Source organism: Aulostomus chinensis, chromosome 13 (assembly GCF_037954235.1).
Source record: "Aulostomus chinensis isolate RoL2024-O1b breed Wild chromosome 13, RoL_Achi_v1.0, whole genome shotgun sequence".
Classification (NCBI taxonomy): Eukaryota; Metazoa; Chordata; class Actinopteri; order Syngnathiformes; family Aulostomidae; genus Aulostomus; species Aulostomus chinensis.
This window is the reverse complement of record NC_141332.1, coordinates 16,825,803-16,840,717: the sequence shown is the minus strand read 5'-3', so window position 1 is coordinate 16,840,717 and position 14,915 is coordinate 16,825,803. Positions and strand designations below refer to the sequence as shown.

Sequence of the window (14,915 nt, the reverse complement as noted above, 5' to 3'; positions counted from 1 at the left end):
CATGTGCCTTTCTTTGATATAGAGAACATAATTTGAAGGTGTGGTGGGTATTTTTGTTTTAACGCGGTTGATTTACATAATCAACCGATATCAACCTGGCCTCAGTGAAAAAAAAATGCTCCTTATTCAATTTGTAGATTGACAGGACAGCTTGAACAGCTGTTGGGTCCCTGTACAACACAAGTTATTGATCATGTCTTAAGACGGTATTTCATTCTAAATTACTCCGGCAATTGCTTTTCTTTTCTTTTTCTTACACTCCCAAAGCCACTTCTACTCTTTGAGTTTACTTCTCTCCAAAAGAAAGTGGTGTATCAGGGATCAGAGGGTTTTTCCAAAGGTATCTTTCAAAACTAAATGGAGAAACGTACACAGCAGAGCTTTTTCATTATTTCACTGCAAAGATGAAGCCAGTCAGAGAAAAGACAGGCAAGCTAGCATTGGATTGGTTGTGTTAATACACGATTTAATACAGTTTTTTTTTTTTACATTTACGATTAAACTTTTTCTATTTGGATGTTTAAATATAGGATGAGTCTTTCCTATCTAATTAAGTTATCAAATAAGGACCAATATTGGTTTATTAAAGCTACAGTGCCGATAACACTTTCTGGCCGTGCCAGGAAAACATTGCAGTGTTGATTTATGCTGACATCTCTGCTGCAAATTCATGCATTTTTACTGTCAGAATTGGAACATTTGGGAAGTCTCAAAAAGCTGCATGAGTTATTTATTAATCCACATGTATGTTATCATAGGGCTAATAGGAAGTAGCCATTCTGAAGCCGCATAAAGCTAATTGTAACGTTTTGAATGAATGAAGTAGATTGTAAATAAATGGCAAAATGTGCTTTTGGAGGAAAGCAACTGATGGATGAATGAATGAATTTACAGATAGCGCATCTTCAGCATGTAATAATTGCATTCTTTTACTGAGGAAGAGCTCTGGCATTCATAATAGTTATCTCCTGTCTTTTACATTGGGCTCCAGCCGCCTCCTGCTGCTTGGCTTGAAAAAAGAAAAAAAAAATTCTCCTCTGAGGTTTTAACACATCCAATGAGATTATTTCTGCTTGCATAGCAGCTCTCCCACTAAAAAAAAAAAAAAAAAATGATTGTATAGCTAAAACCCCAATCTGCCCACATGCCCTGTTTATGTGTGGCCGTAACTCCCCAGACTGGGAGTTTGGTGGAGGCCTCCCTGCCTGTTAGTGGTGAGGAGCATGTGCCGGGCACAGCCTGTACCATGAGAAGGGGAATGGCACACAGCTGGTTTGATTGGGCTCTGGCCTTAATCGCCCATGTCTCTGCCATCAGAGCTCAAGGAGCAGTCACACACATGTTAACTGTGCTCATACAAGTGAAACTGATTGGAGCATTACAGATTCATTCCCAATCAAACGCTAAATCACGTTCAGACAGATAAAAGGCTCCTGTAGCATTGTGAGATGGGTATCGATGTTTAAAAAAGAAAGCTATGGTTGCTAGGGAGTTATGCATTCAACAAGCTGCACCACGTCTCGGTTCGCAGACAAGTGACGGGGTCTATTTTCGGGAAGCTGATTGTTGGGTGCAGAAGAGTAGGTGACAGTGTACGTACTGATAAATACATGTACTGTGTGAAAATGCATTAGCTATGCATGGTTTAATCCTAAACATGGTTGCAAGAGGCTGACACATGAAACAATGGGGTCTGATAGGTCGATTTTTGAGCGCCGCTGCTGAGAGGAGAACAGCTCATCAAAACAGAGCAGCTTCTCTGTAATTTGACAAACACGGGATGATTAGCATACGTTTGCCAATTTTACTTTCAAATAGTGTTAACACTCTTTGTGTCTGGAAATCTACTGTTTTGAATTACCTAAATCAAAATGTATTGAAGGTAATAAAATGATGATGATTTGCCACAATGCACAGCTCATGCACTTGACTTGATGAGATGGTGTTTATTTTCAGTTATCAAAGTAAAGTTTTGCCTGGCTGTGAGAAGCAGTCAATAACAATGTGCAGCTAATGTAATTTTGAATACACTTAACACTCTGCTCACCCAACTAGAGAGAGAGAGAGTGAGAGAGAGAGAGAAAAGAGAGAAAACTGCGGTGGTAAATTGGTTGACTGTTTCTGATATGCTTAACAGCAAAGTGGCATCCAAGCATTCGAATTAGGGTTTTAATGGTTGTTTAAATCAGGAAGAATGAATTGCAAAGACAGTGTTATGTTGCCTCTTGGTTTTAAGTGGAAGACAGTATTCCTAGACTGATTCTAAAGCAGATGAACAGAGACACCGTGGATCACATTGTATTAAATCAAACTACAACATATGAATTCATATGTATATAGTAGTACTGGAGAGAAGTGTTGCACAGTGTATGAATTCATATACTATCTAACACTACTCTCCGGTCTCCTGAGCCTGTTCTAAATACGAAGTACTTATTAGCAACACTGTCGTTAAGAAGACCCCTCATTAGGGTTTTATTTTTCAGACTGTAATCTTCACTCTTTGTGTTTATGAAATGAGTCTTTATTTCAAATGTGGAAAACTATTGAATGAACGAGAAATAAAAGACATAAAGTAAACAAAACAAACTCAAGATGTCTGAAAGGAATGGAGGAGGAAGTCTAAAGATATCATATCCTCCCTCTTCTCCACTACTTAACTGCTAATCATCCATTGACTTCCTGCTGTATACTATTATATCTTATATATTATGCCCAGTTATTATTATTATACATGCATATATATATATACACACACACACATACACACACTTTCCTAAGCTATTAAATGACTATTTATGAGAATATATTTGTCTTTTTTTTTTTTATTTGAAACCAAACAATCGTACGGCACCAGAGTGAGATTTTCAGATATCTCGCCAGCATGCTGGAATCAGAGGTGTGATGTGTAACACAACAGTATTGATGTCCAGGGGGATGTACTATAGCATCCATGTTTGAATTATGAATACCAAGAGTGCACCAGTGTTGCTATCGAAATAACCACCGTTCAATCAATGGCGGTGAAGCTTTCATTTGAACTTGGTAAAAGAGTCCCCGGAGAAGCAATCAACAAAATATTTCGAGCACTTTTGAATCAGACGATTGTTGCCTGTTGTAGTGTTGAGGAAAAATTAACAGAGAGCAGAATGGAACAGTACAGTACGTAACCTGATCTGCCTCAGCCTGACTGAATTGTTAATAAAGGTGCAAAAGAACACGGTCACCAAGTGATCCATAAAGTAATTATGCCCGTTCAAGGCGTTCAAGTTTTGCTGCCCTTGTCTGACTTTTTTTGCATTTCTATACAATTTTCATGAGACTAATGTAAGCGTGATTGTGAATGAGAGCTGAGGGGTGTGCTGCTTTCCAAAGAGTGATGTCCATAAAGAAAAAAAACAACAAGAACTGAACTTTCAAATTGAACACCAAAGGAGAGTTCCTAAATGTCAAATAATTATTCATAAAGCCTGATATAAGGCAGAGCAAATGGACAAAAGAGCGGTGTCGAGGAAAAAGTATGTTTGATTTTCATTACCCATTTAGGAAGGAAAAGAGTTCATGAAAAGAGTTTATTTTCATGTTGTAATACTGGATTTGTTACATTTACATTTAGACAAGTGGGCCAGATTGCTTTGTGTGGCCAGAGTTTATAAAGGATGAAACTACTTTCATGAGTATTCGCAAACAAACGTCACATTTCGTAACTTCAATCGTCGGAGCTGCGAGCACCTCAGTACCGCTGCTACGTAAGGAGATGCAGGAATGTACAGCTGCCTCAGAGCTGCCTTTTTCAAAACCTGCCACTGGATTTGTTGAGCAGTTTGAAGGTTTAGTTTACTTGTCACCTACACCGTGTCCAAAGTGAAGCAGCTCTTTTTTTTGCCAACTATCTCTATCAGTGGATCATGCTTTGGCCTCCCTCTTATGTAGCGGTTGATCTTGTTCTCAGCTCTCAGGCCAGTGGGCTCCCAACCGCATTTTTTTGGCAGTAGTGTTTTCGTTCATTTAGGTCACATGCTCAACAGTGAAGGTACAAGAAAGGTTGTGTACTTACACATACACTTTTGAAGAATGCTCCCTCAAAGGTACAATTGTTTTCTCAAGTATTGGTACACCTTTGGACTGAAAGAAAGGGTGCAAAGTGTTTTAAAACTACTCAGTTGTCTTTCAAATGACAAGCATTTGTTCCCTCTCTTTTTTTTTTTAAAAAAGAGGTGCTAATTGTTTCATCTGAGGCTTCAAGATCCCATGGTCGCCCACATAATGCGTCATCAAAATGTCACTGTCCTGTCAGGTTGATTCTTCTTTTTACTCTGTCAATTGAGCTCCGCCGCTGTCGGCTCAACGGCGGGACAACCATGCCCCCTCCCTCCCTCCTCGTTCTCCCTTTCACTTTATCCGTGCTCATACGCTTTATTCAGAACAGCAAAGCAGAATAACGGAGCAACATTCCCGCCTTTAACAGCCTGTACAAAAGGGACTTTAATCTTTCTGACACACATGTGCATGATCTTGACACGTACGCACAAAACACACAAACAAACACAAATGCAACGCACAAGCACAAAGCAAATTTCCTCACAAAGTAGATGAGCTCCATTCTATGTCGAATTGAAAGCAGCCGCAATGCCAGTTCCTCTCTGCCATGTAGGCGTGCATCAGCCGGCATAAGCGCCTGCTTGTTGTCCCAGGGTGGCTCGCGTAACACTTGGCCTGCTCCCTCGCCACTGACTGGATCAGAGAGGCCCACTGCTATCATCCAGGCACTGGCAGCAGAGAGGCTAGGCTTAGAATGACAAATTGGTTAGAGGGAGTGAGTGACGAGAGCAGGCCAAGAAATATACTTTGAAGAGAGAAATGCATTCCGGGTTGTGACAAGCGTGCCACATTATATGGTCAAGTGTACAAATCTGACTCCCGCCATGTGGATTGATCTGGATCCCAAAGACACTTAAATGAGGCGAGGCTCTCTCATCAAGACAATGCCAAAGTATTTATCTTAGAAAGTCACCCAAAAATATTACTGGATTAGAGAGCTTTACTTACAGTCTCTTGTCTCATGGCCTCAATTTGTAAATAAAAAAAAAGGGCCTCCAAACTCAGTGACAATGATTTGTAGAGTTTGTCTAAGTCATATTAGATACTGACAGAGTTGCAGTGGTCACAACACGCTAAATACACAATCTCTGTACGTCCAACTTACTCAAAGGATGTTTCTCTTGTTGTGTGAATCAAGTGATTCAAATAGTTGACGTTCATGTCATTATACCATGCAAATATGATTACCAAGTGATCGCATGATTGGCAAACTGATCATTTCCAAATATTTCGCTCTCTCAGTGGTTACAGCGAGTAATAAACATCGAACTAATAAAGCTGTTTCAAATAGAAGTGTAACACAGAGCTTGATCCTAAAGTTTGCTGACGAGGTGAGGACCTTTGGCTTAAAAAGAAATCGACACTCTGCTGCCTGATGGGTAAACTTTGATGGACACAGTTGTCGAGGCTGGCATTTTACTCACTTTCAAACGGTATCAACCTGATATATTAATTTATGCCCTGTTTTTTTTTTGTTTGTTTATTTTTCCTTTCTGGTGTATCGAGTGTCTGAAAATGAACTCTGCTTATGCAAAATTGTAGTGTTTGCCTTACAATAAAAATGGCATTATCTTCGTGGACATCACAAAATCCATATAGTCTGAAATCTTCTTCGGAGAAGCAAAACAATCTATGGAACCAGAAACTGTTCAGGGTTGCAGTGATCGAAAAAGGAAACACTAAACCTCCAGTGGATGCATTCTGGTGATTTATGGTTGCTTACTGTTGGGAATCCAGTCTACTTTTAGAGAGTGAAATTATTTATTCTTATTGGACCCTTTTACTCCTTCTGGTATTAAAGAACTAGCGCTGGGATTTATTAAAGGGGTACAAACAAAAGTGTCTTGATCATCGTTGCGACTGATCTTACTGCGAATGGAAGTTAACCTTGCAGGGTGCAAGAAAATTATATGGAGTTTATAATGTGATATAATATACTTGTGGCCAATTTGTAACAGGAAAGGAGGAGGTTATACTTTCCTCTTGTGTAACTTTATTTGAATGTCAGAGGAAGGTGTTTTCTGAACATATCAGTTGCCAAGCCATTAATTTTCTGGAGGACATCAAAGTTGACCTGGAATCTATGTTGCTATGATGCGTCCTGAGACCGCTCATGCCTATAATTATATGTCTCGTGTCCACGTCCCGAACCTTCAGGTGTGTCTATACGCTACGCTAAGTTGCGCTGCTCTTGTTAGATTTCACTAATTGTGATCATAAACTGGTTGTGCTTGTGCTCCTGAAGTTGTGGCCCGTTAGAAGGTCATTCCTGTTGTTTTAGGATTGTTTCACGGAAATCTGGCTTTTTTGTTCAAGCATATAAACATGATCAAGAAATTAATTCCGCCGTTAAAAACAATAAACCCAAAAGGTTTCAGCAAAGAGACATGTTACAGTCACGCCTGTTTGGAAGACTGACTGATTTACTAGCATGTGGTCCTGTTGTATTAAACACAAGTTCATTTCTGAACACAACACGTTTGTAGGTTGTAATTACATTGTTTTTTCCGGAGGCTTGTTGGCACCTTGGTCAAAAGCAAGCTCCTGTGTGCCTCTAGGACTCCCTCTCATGTAAATTAGGTCCTCTTCCCTTGCCAAAGCAATCATGACATTGCACTGGTGCAATGCTAAGGTCTGCAAATAAGCCATGTCAGGAGCACACACGTGAGAAACATTGTTACCCTCTTGAATCCCCTCTCTCAGCAAACATGGATAGCCATACCAGTTGGCATAACTCGAATTTGGTTTAAAGTTGTATTTTACTTTTGTTGTCAAATTGCTTTGCAAATGAGGCCCACCCTGGCACGGTTTCAAAGAGCTTGTGCTATATGTGCAGCTTCCTTCAGGCACTAGTTTCTGAACCCTCATCACTCTGTATGCATATGCACAGTGCTGCACTAAGCTCACATGGAAGACTAGATAAACATGCCAAGCTGGGAGGAAGATTGAAGGCAGGATGCTTACGTCTTGTCAGCCTGTCTGTACGCTATTTCTGTGTTCTTTAGCTTGACTGACATGGTCTATCTAATAACATGGCAGGTAGACAGTATGAAAGCCTTGTAGGTTTTTACCCATTAAAATGATATTCAATCACTTTTTGATGGGCTTTTTTTTTTTTTTTTTTTGTTGCCCGAAAGCACGCCTTATAATGATCCAAGGTTCGAGTGCCATTCACGTTGAAAATTTTGTGTTGCTTGAAGCCACATCAAAGTAATTGTTTTGATATGTCCCGTTTTTGTCTGGCGATGACATTAATAGGGGGTGATTGCACAATGAGGATAAAGAATAGTTTTTTGAGGTACGTTGACTTAATTCGAGCCACGGATCCCCTGGCTCACAATTATAGGATTTTTGTCTGGGCAACATGGAAAAGGTATTGCTTAGCGATACAAGTGTTGCACATATTGCGTGTGTCTTTTCATTGCATGTCCAAGTCAGTTCCTAAATAATGATAATGATAATAATAATAATTATATGCAATTGGAATACTACAAATTAGCCCAAGGCTCAGAAATGGCTAATCAACATCAGTGGGGAGGGGTGCAGAGTGAGGCTGAGGCATGGAAAATCTGTCTCTTTCTCTCTCTCTCTCTCTCTCGCTCTCTTCCTCCTTTCAAAGGCAAAGAATCTATCTCACCATGGCTGTGCTTCTCATTCAAATCATCACTTCAAAACAGATAAAACATGAGCTCATATGTAATTCAACGTGAACTGAGGAAAAGTTCATAAAAACAATTTCTGTGTAAACTCCTCTTGTCTCGTAAACCCCCCCCAAACAACAGAAAAACAAAGCCATGCCTTACATAGCACTCGCTTATGTGTGTGTGTGTGTGTGTGTGTGTGTGAGAGAGAGAGAGAGTGTGTGTGCTTGTGTGTGTGTGTGGAATACTCTGATAAGCAGAGTGAGCATGCTCTCCTTCGTATCGCAAATATATGTCTTCTCCTGTTACAATCTCCACTTTCACCACCTGTCAAGAGCTCTTCTCACACTGAGTCGAACCAACAAACAAGAGGAAATCCATGGAGAGGGGGAGACACACAAATAAAAAAGGAGAGAGAGAAAGAAAGAGAAAGGGAGAGAGAGAATATATTTGGCGCTGCAGATCAAAACATGGTAGTCACATGATCAAAGGCATTTGATTTGATAATCCTTGAACTACATTGCTCCTTTAATCCTAGTGAGAGTATATTTTATCGTGGGGGGGGGGGGTTGGTAATGGTATGGGGGGGGGGGGGGGCAGATCTAAATGTAGCTGAATGTAAGAAGAAATATGAGAGAGACTGGAAGACTAAAATCTCTTGTGTAAAGAGAGCGGAGGGTGAAACACAAATGTGTGACAAGTCCCTGTCCACTCAGCAATGAATAGGGTTTTTGTTTTTTTCATGGGGTGTGTTGGGGAGGTTGGCTTGAATGTGACCAGACTACTATATATCGCATCTGGCACATAGCGGCAGGACAAGTTAAACAAGGTTAAGACTAATATTGCTTTTAAGCAAGATGGATTGTTTCCTGGTAGTCTAAGAAATTGCCACCTAATTGTATATTTTACTGGACATAATTAAGCTATGGAACGGTTTATAACATGGAATGACACAGAAAGAAAAGAATCTCAGGTAAAACTGAAAGTATCCCTGCAAAATCAGTATGTCTCCAAGACATCAGACAAAACTGATCATGTTCCAGTTATCTTTCCGTTTTCTCAGAAAATAAGTTTTGTTATATATCAGAGCTTTATGCTCTCTGGGCCTCATCAAATTACAATAACCGACCCAGGCGCTCCGAAAAGACAAAAACATCAATATGTGGTGTAATTCAAGGCCCTCGGTTGCAAGGCTTGTCAATAGTGTTTCCCTATCTGGTGTAAAATGTTCTAGACCAAAGGTGAGTTGAAAAATGACTGTTGCTATTTTACTCCATTTTTCCAGTTATTTCTCTCTCCAATGAGAACATGATCCCATCTGAGGTTCCGGTAACACACGAGCTATTTGCACTGGAAACTGCATGATTATTGTTTGAACTGATAAGAAAGGAATGATCCATAATAACGTTGACATTTTCAAACGGGGGTGTGGGGGGTGGGGCAAAGGAAAGAAGGCCGTGACTGAAAAGTTACGTATTGTTCCTCACTGAGAGTGAACCATAATTTTGATGGTGAAAAATAAGAGAGAGAGAGAGAAAGAGAGAGAGAGAGAGAGAAAACAATCATTGATTGTCAGAGGAGATCTTTCTATGCATTTGTGTTAATGTGTTCTAAAGAGAAAGGGATTTAGCTCATCAGTGGTTGCTATCAGGCTTGAACAGGCCCCCGCATTTATATAAGCATAAATAGTAATAATCCAAGTCGTCATTAAAAACACATGCTTTAAATATAGCCTCTATACTTACAATCTTTATTTTACATAAATCTCTTCAGAAGATTTTCTCTCCTTTTCCCACAAACTATGCTACAGTAAGAGTGTAGCATTTAACTTAAGCTTTCACTCAAAACAATTGTTCCGTTTTGTTGTCTTTTAGCTTTTTTTTCACGCGTCACAGTTATAAAATAACACTCATAAAAAGCAGCACAGGTGGAAAAGTCGCATGGGTGCGCGGCTCAAGTCTCTCCTTTCAAATGTCAAAAGTCTTGAGTTCATAAAGGCGCAACTGTTAAAGTAAAGTCTGTTGTTGATTGTAAACATCTGTTTCAAAGAAAAATGAATTTTCTAAATGATCACAGCTTTTATTTATATTATTCATAGTCTACCGGTTGACTCATCTGTCATCATGTCAAAACTGCGATCACGAGGCACGGGAGAAGAAATTCAATGAAATTAACCTGTGTTGAGTGTGAAGAAAATGTGAGTGTGAAATACTGGTGTTAGAATTCATTGTGTTTTTCTTGCTGTCAGTTCTACTATGGCTGCTCCAGGTATGAGAGCATGTGGCTGATAATTGATTCTCTGAACGCAATCCTTTAGTTAGCACCTCCACCTTCTACCTTCTCATAATTTCATACTAACGTGTAACACTTATTGTGCAGTAATACGTGCAGTTTTTGGATGTATTAAAATGTATTGCTAACAGGGATATGGAAAATTACTATTTTGTCAGTAACAGTTGTTAAAGAGATGAGTGAATTGTTTGTACAATATTTAATTTCAGAACCACACTTTGCACTTTGGGATCCATGCGTGAGGATATATTGTGTGATGAAGAAAATTCAACATATCTCTCTGTCTTGAAAGCGATACTTTCACCTAAAGTGTACTTTGCCTTTCAAGTATGTACGCAGGTGTTTTAGGCTCTTGAAGATGTATTTTTTTGCCCCCTGCATCACTTCTTTAGAAGTCAGAAAGAGCCCGACACATATGGTTAGCTTGAAGCTAATGCGAGTGACCACTAGTAGCACCTGGCGTGACCAGCTGAGTTTAACCAACTAGCTTGTTTTTAGTTAGTTTGTTTTGAGCTCAAATCAAAGTGTTTGTGGATTATTTAGCATACAGACGGATAAAGAAGACGTAGATTGTACCAAACAATGCACTTGAGAGTTTGTCAATGGATGTTTTTTTGGACAGTTTTGGTGTCGTTGGAATTTGGTGGCGCATTTAGCCTCAAGCCAAATATGCATGGCTAGCTCTCTCTGCATTCTAGAAGGAAGTGAGGGTGCAGTGATAGAAAAAAACAAAACAAAAAAAACATCTTCATGAGCTGAAGACACATATTTGCAAGTGCTTTAAAGTCAAAATACACTTTATAACAATTTATCACTTCAATGGGAAATCCTATAACATGTCTGAATTGCTTTTGCCAGCTGAGAGCTTTCCCCAAGTTAACTGCATGTATTTTTCAGGTATGTCCAACCATAGTAACACAGGCAGTTGTCTGCTTATGTAAAGCTAACAATGACATGAGCTGTCCTATTCTTTCTCCTCCAGTTTAAGCAGTAACGTACACCTAAGTCATAGTTATGGAGGTTTTGTATGGCATGAAAGTCATGCCATTTACCTCACTGGAAATCATACCGTCTACATTCATGCATAACGCAGCAACCATTTCTTGCTTCTATCCCCTAAGAAAATAAGTCATGTTTATTTGTCACATCAATTAAATAATATCATGGTGATATAGCCTGCTCACTCTGTGGGGAAAATTTTGTCTACTAATTCCATCGTCCCAGCAAGGCCCATTTAATCATTTATATTTCATGAACGTGATGTTTATGCTGCACTGAAAGCCCGGCTGTTTCTTCCTGTTTTCTCTCTCTCTCTCTCTCTCTCTCTCTCTCTCTCTCTCTCTCTCTCTTTTTCGCTCAGTTGGCTTGGTTAGTAAGGTGTTCCATCTATGCAATTAAATATATATGTTAGAGACATGAGAGTTCATCTGTCCTGGTGATACCATAAGGCAGCCTTTACAAATGTAAGAGAACGTCACACAAACCGCAGGAACATGGTTGGATATGAGGACCTAAGTGAAAGCACCTTTCTGGAAAATCAATGGGGCAGCGTCTCAAGAGACCCCTGGTAGATTCCGAAAGAAATTTGCATTGCCCACCCATCGAAATTTCCGGCTGAGTTTTCCTCAGACATTGCTCTTGAAATTCTCACTTAGGTCAGCTCAAGATAGTTTCTTCCTTTTTTAATTTTTTTTTTTCATGATGGAATTGCGAATATGCAAATACTTTGGATCTCTGCATAATCACAAGCAGCAGGACCATCTGTTGTTGGCTTGTTGACTTACCTTGCGTCTGCTTTTTAATGGTGTTTTTATGTATCTGGGTGATGTATTGGTGTATTAACAATGTGATAATCATTTAACCTAAAAAAAACAAAAAAAACAAAACACACACACACATTCAGCATCCAGGCGAGTATGCAAAAGTCGAACCATATGTTCAGTGAAATTGTATGACGAAGAAGGATTTATAATCTTTGTGAAGGGATGGAAACTAGAAAGCGAAACAAAACCCATCACTACATAAAGTAAGATAAGATAATGTGGCCATGATAAAGATTTAAAATATGTCAACAAAAGCTTTGGTCTTGGATTAGAGGGGAAGCAGACCTGTTTGTTGATTTGGAGTCACTTAGATGCTTATGGAAGGGGGGTGGGGGGGTGGACATTCTGCAACTTCTCTCTCTACAGGTTTGCTTGGAAATGCCCCTGAACATGTCCCTGATGATAATGTCTTTTTCTTGTAGAACCAGAGCCAGACACCCGAGAAGTCTTTTAACTCACCGCCCCCCATTTGTCCTCATAAGGTAAGATTCAGATTACTTTTAAAGCAAAGGATGAAAAAAAACAAGCAAAAATTCCCCAACAAATTATTCAAAGCATTAAATGTTTGTATTTGTTGTTTATGTGTCATTAAAGCTACAAGTCAAGAGCCTTTTCATAATGAACTCAAGTAAATAACAAAAGAGCTTGAATGTGGAGCTATGGAGGATGTGCCAGTATATAAAGGTCTGATGCAGTTTTGAGATTTAGTCACAAGCTCCTTTGCATGCAAACAGAAAACAGTATTGGTTCATAGAAAATAAGATGGAACAATAATCAAATACAAAGACACTCGCAACATGTCATTGCTGGTTGAAAAGCTCTGTAAAAAGAGAACTCAAAGCAGGCCTGCATATGGCAGAGGCAAACAGTAATTACTTGAGTTTCATGTGACAAGTATGCTTTTATTTTGAAGGCATGATCATTCATGATATTTTGTATAGGAAACTCATCCAGGATCAAACAGACAAAAGAAAAAGAAAAGATGACTTACGACTACTTTTCCCGTTCATGTGAAAATGTGCTGAAAGTTACTTTTAAGTCAACAAATGGTCACATCCCTGGAAATATACAAGACTACTGACTCTTTGCTGTAATAATTACTTTGTTTATCAGTGATTCTAAAAAGAAGAAGAAGAAGAAAAATGACTTGAAAGCTTCTCTTTTCTGGTGTGTGGTGATGCATCATTCATCTGATGTGACGGGAAGGGAAGATTTATTCACTGATAATTAGTCGGATCCATACACAACCATTGCCTCACTCTGATGGTCTCAAGTCATCTCGACACACAGAGCGAAGTCACTTTCCCCCTCAACTCCTGCTGCATGCCTCTTGCGAATGTGATAATGTGTTATGGGGTGAAATTCACACAATTTCTGTTCACTTAGCACCAAACGTGTCAAAAGTGCCGGTGTCCTTTTCTGGATGAATGGTCAGTATGGTGAGGAGCAGCTTATTGGGTGAGCTGACTTTGGCTAAAAAAAAAAAAAAAAAAAGAAGAAGAAAGCGGTCTGACAGCCTGTCATTAACAGTTCAAAGCCTCTACATCGCTAATGCGCAGCTAACTTTGGTGGCTACAGACGTTCCCTCTGTGTGATCAGAAGATCACGATGGAAGGCACTCAACTTCTGTTTGGAACAAACAGGAGAATTCCTATCTACGCTGTTCGCCACTAGATTCGAAATCGCAGCCCTCCCTTGATGACATCGTCCAGTTTGGGACGGAATGCTAACGGATGTCTCTTTCTGCCTGCTGTGTTATTTATGGCCTCCACCTCTCCATCTCAATTCCTCTTTCTCTGACGTGCTCACTTTCCTTCTTTACTCAGCTGATCATGGCTGATGTAATGGGGGAACACCGTGGGTTTGTGGATAGTGTTATTCACGTTTTAGCTGTTAGCAGCGGAACATAATCTCCCTCTAGTCAGCTCACATTAGTCTCTATGATCCGCACCAACCCAATATGTGCAGCGAATGCAATGGGCCAGCTGGGCTAATTTAGTATGTCAGTCAGCTCAGGAGGCTGGTAAGTGAGTAAATGGCTGGATATGATTTATATGAAAAGAATATTCTGATTATAATGGGTCTTAGAATAGAATATCCTGTCTTTTTTCACTCCTCTTCATCTGCATTGTGTGCATCCCCCCGCAAGATAGTGAAATGAACAGAGGGCTTTTAAACTGACTGCTCTGTGATTATATTAAGAGTGTGAGAGCGAGGAAAGAGAGAGGAGGGAGGAGATCGGGTGCCCGAGTACTAAGTATATATAATTGCTTCTTGACACATTGGCCAAATTCTGCAGTGCCAGGATCTGAGCAAAGATGATTAACGGCTGTCCGAGTGGGTGGGCACGGCAGGTCAGTCAGGGCTTTTGGTTTCCATAGCGATCCTTGTCTAAAGTTCATATATTGCATACTGAAAATCCCAGAGGCCCGCACATTGTTAAACTACAATTATAACTCACAGGGTAGGCATTGTCAGTCTATTGCAAACTCTCTCATCCAGCCCCCATGCATCTTGCTGCTGCTGATTCTTTTTTTCTTTTTTGCTTCCCTTTATTTTCCCCTCTATTTTCCTTAAATGGTCTCCTTTAGCCGGTGAGAAGATAAAGAGTGAAAATGTTGGGTTCTGTGAATAATTGATGAGTGGGCTCACCTCAGAGCATCATTACAGTACGGCAGTCAGGGTAAGAGGTGAGGATAAGATCATATTTCTGACACCAGGCTTCAGGCGAGGGGGAAATCGTGTCGGTTTTTCACAAGGTTTTTCCCTGAGACTTCCGCATAAATAACAGCTTCTCATTAACAATAACGAGAGCGTGCGTTTCTGCATATTGACAGTAGGATCATACTTACCACATTGTAAATACATACATCCAAATAGTAACCTCACGCTTTTTTTCCAAAAATAATAACAAGTTGGCCTCAGTTTCTTTGCTGTGGGCAGTGTTTGCCAATTAATCCATGTTTGTGTCTGTATTGTGTGCGTGTGTGTGAGAAATGTGTATACATGCATGAGTGCATGTAAAGTGCAATCTAGTTAGGGGACAGATGGAGAGGGC

At 39.9% G+C, this 14,915-nt stretch overlaps 1 protein-coding gene across 2 annotated transcripts in view; it reads left to right on the top strand.

Annotated features, from left to right (window-relative positions):
* Positions 1–14,915, top strand: part of pcdh11 (protocadherin 11) — a 139,056-nt gene that overhangs the window by 51,024 nt on the left and 73,117 nt on the right. For both annotated transcript variants that reach the window (XM_086221701.1, XM_086221700.1), the window contains exon 4: positions 12,280–12,339. In XM_086221701.1, the coding sequence (XP_086077827.1) occupies positions 12,280–12,339 (60 nt within the window). The remainder of the gene's footprint in view (positions 1–12,279; positions 12,340–14,915) is intronic.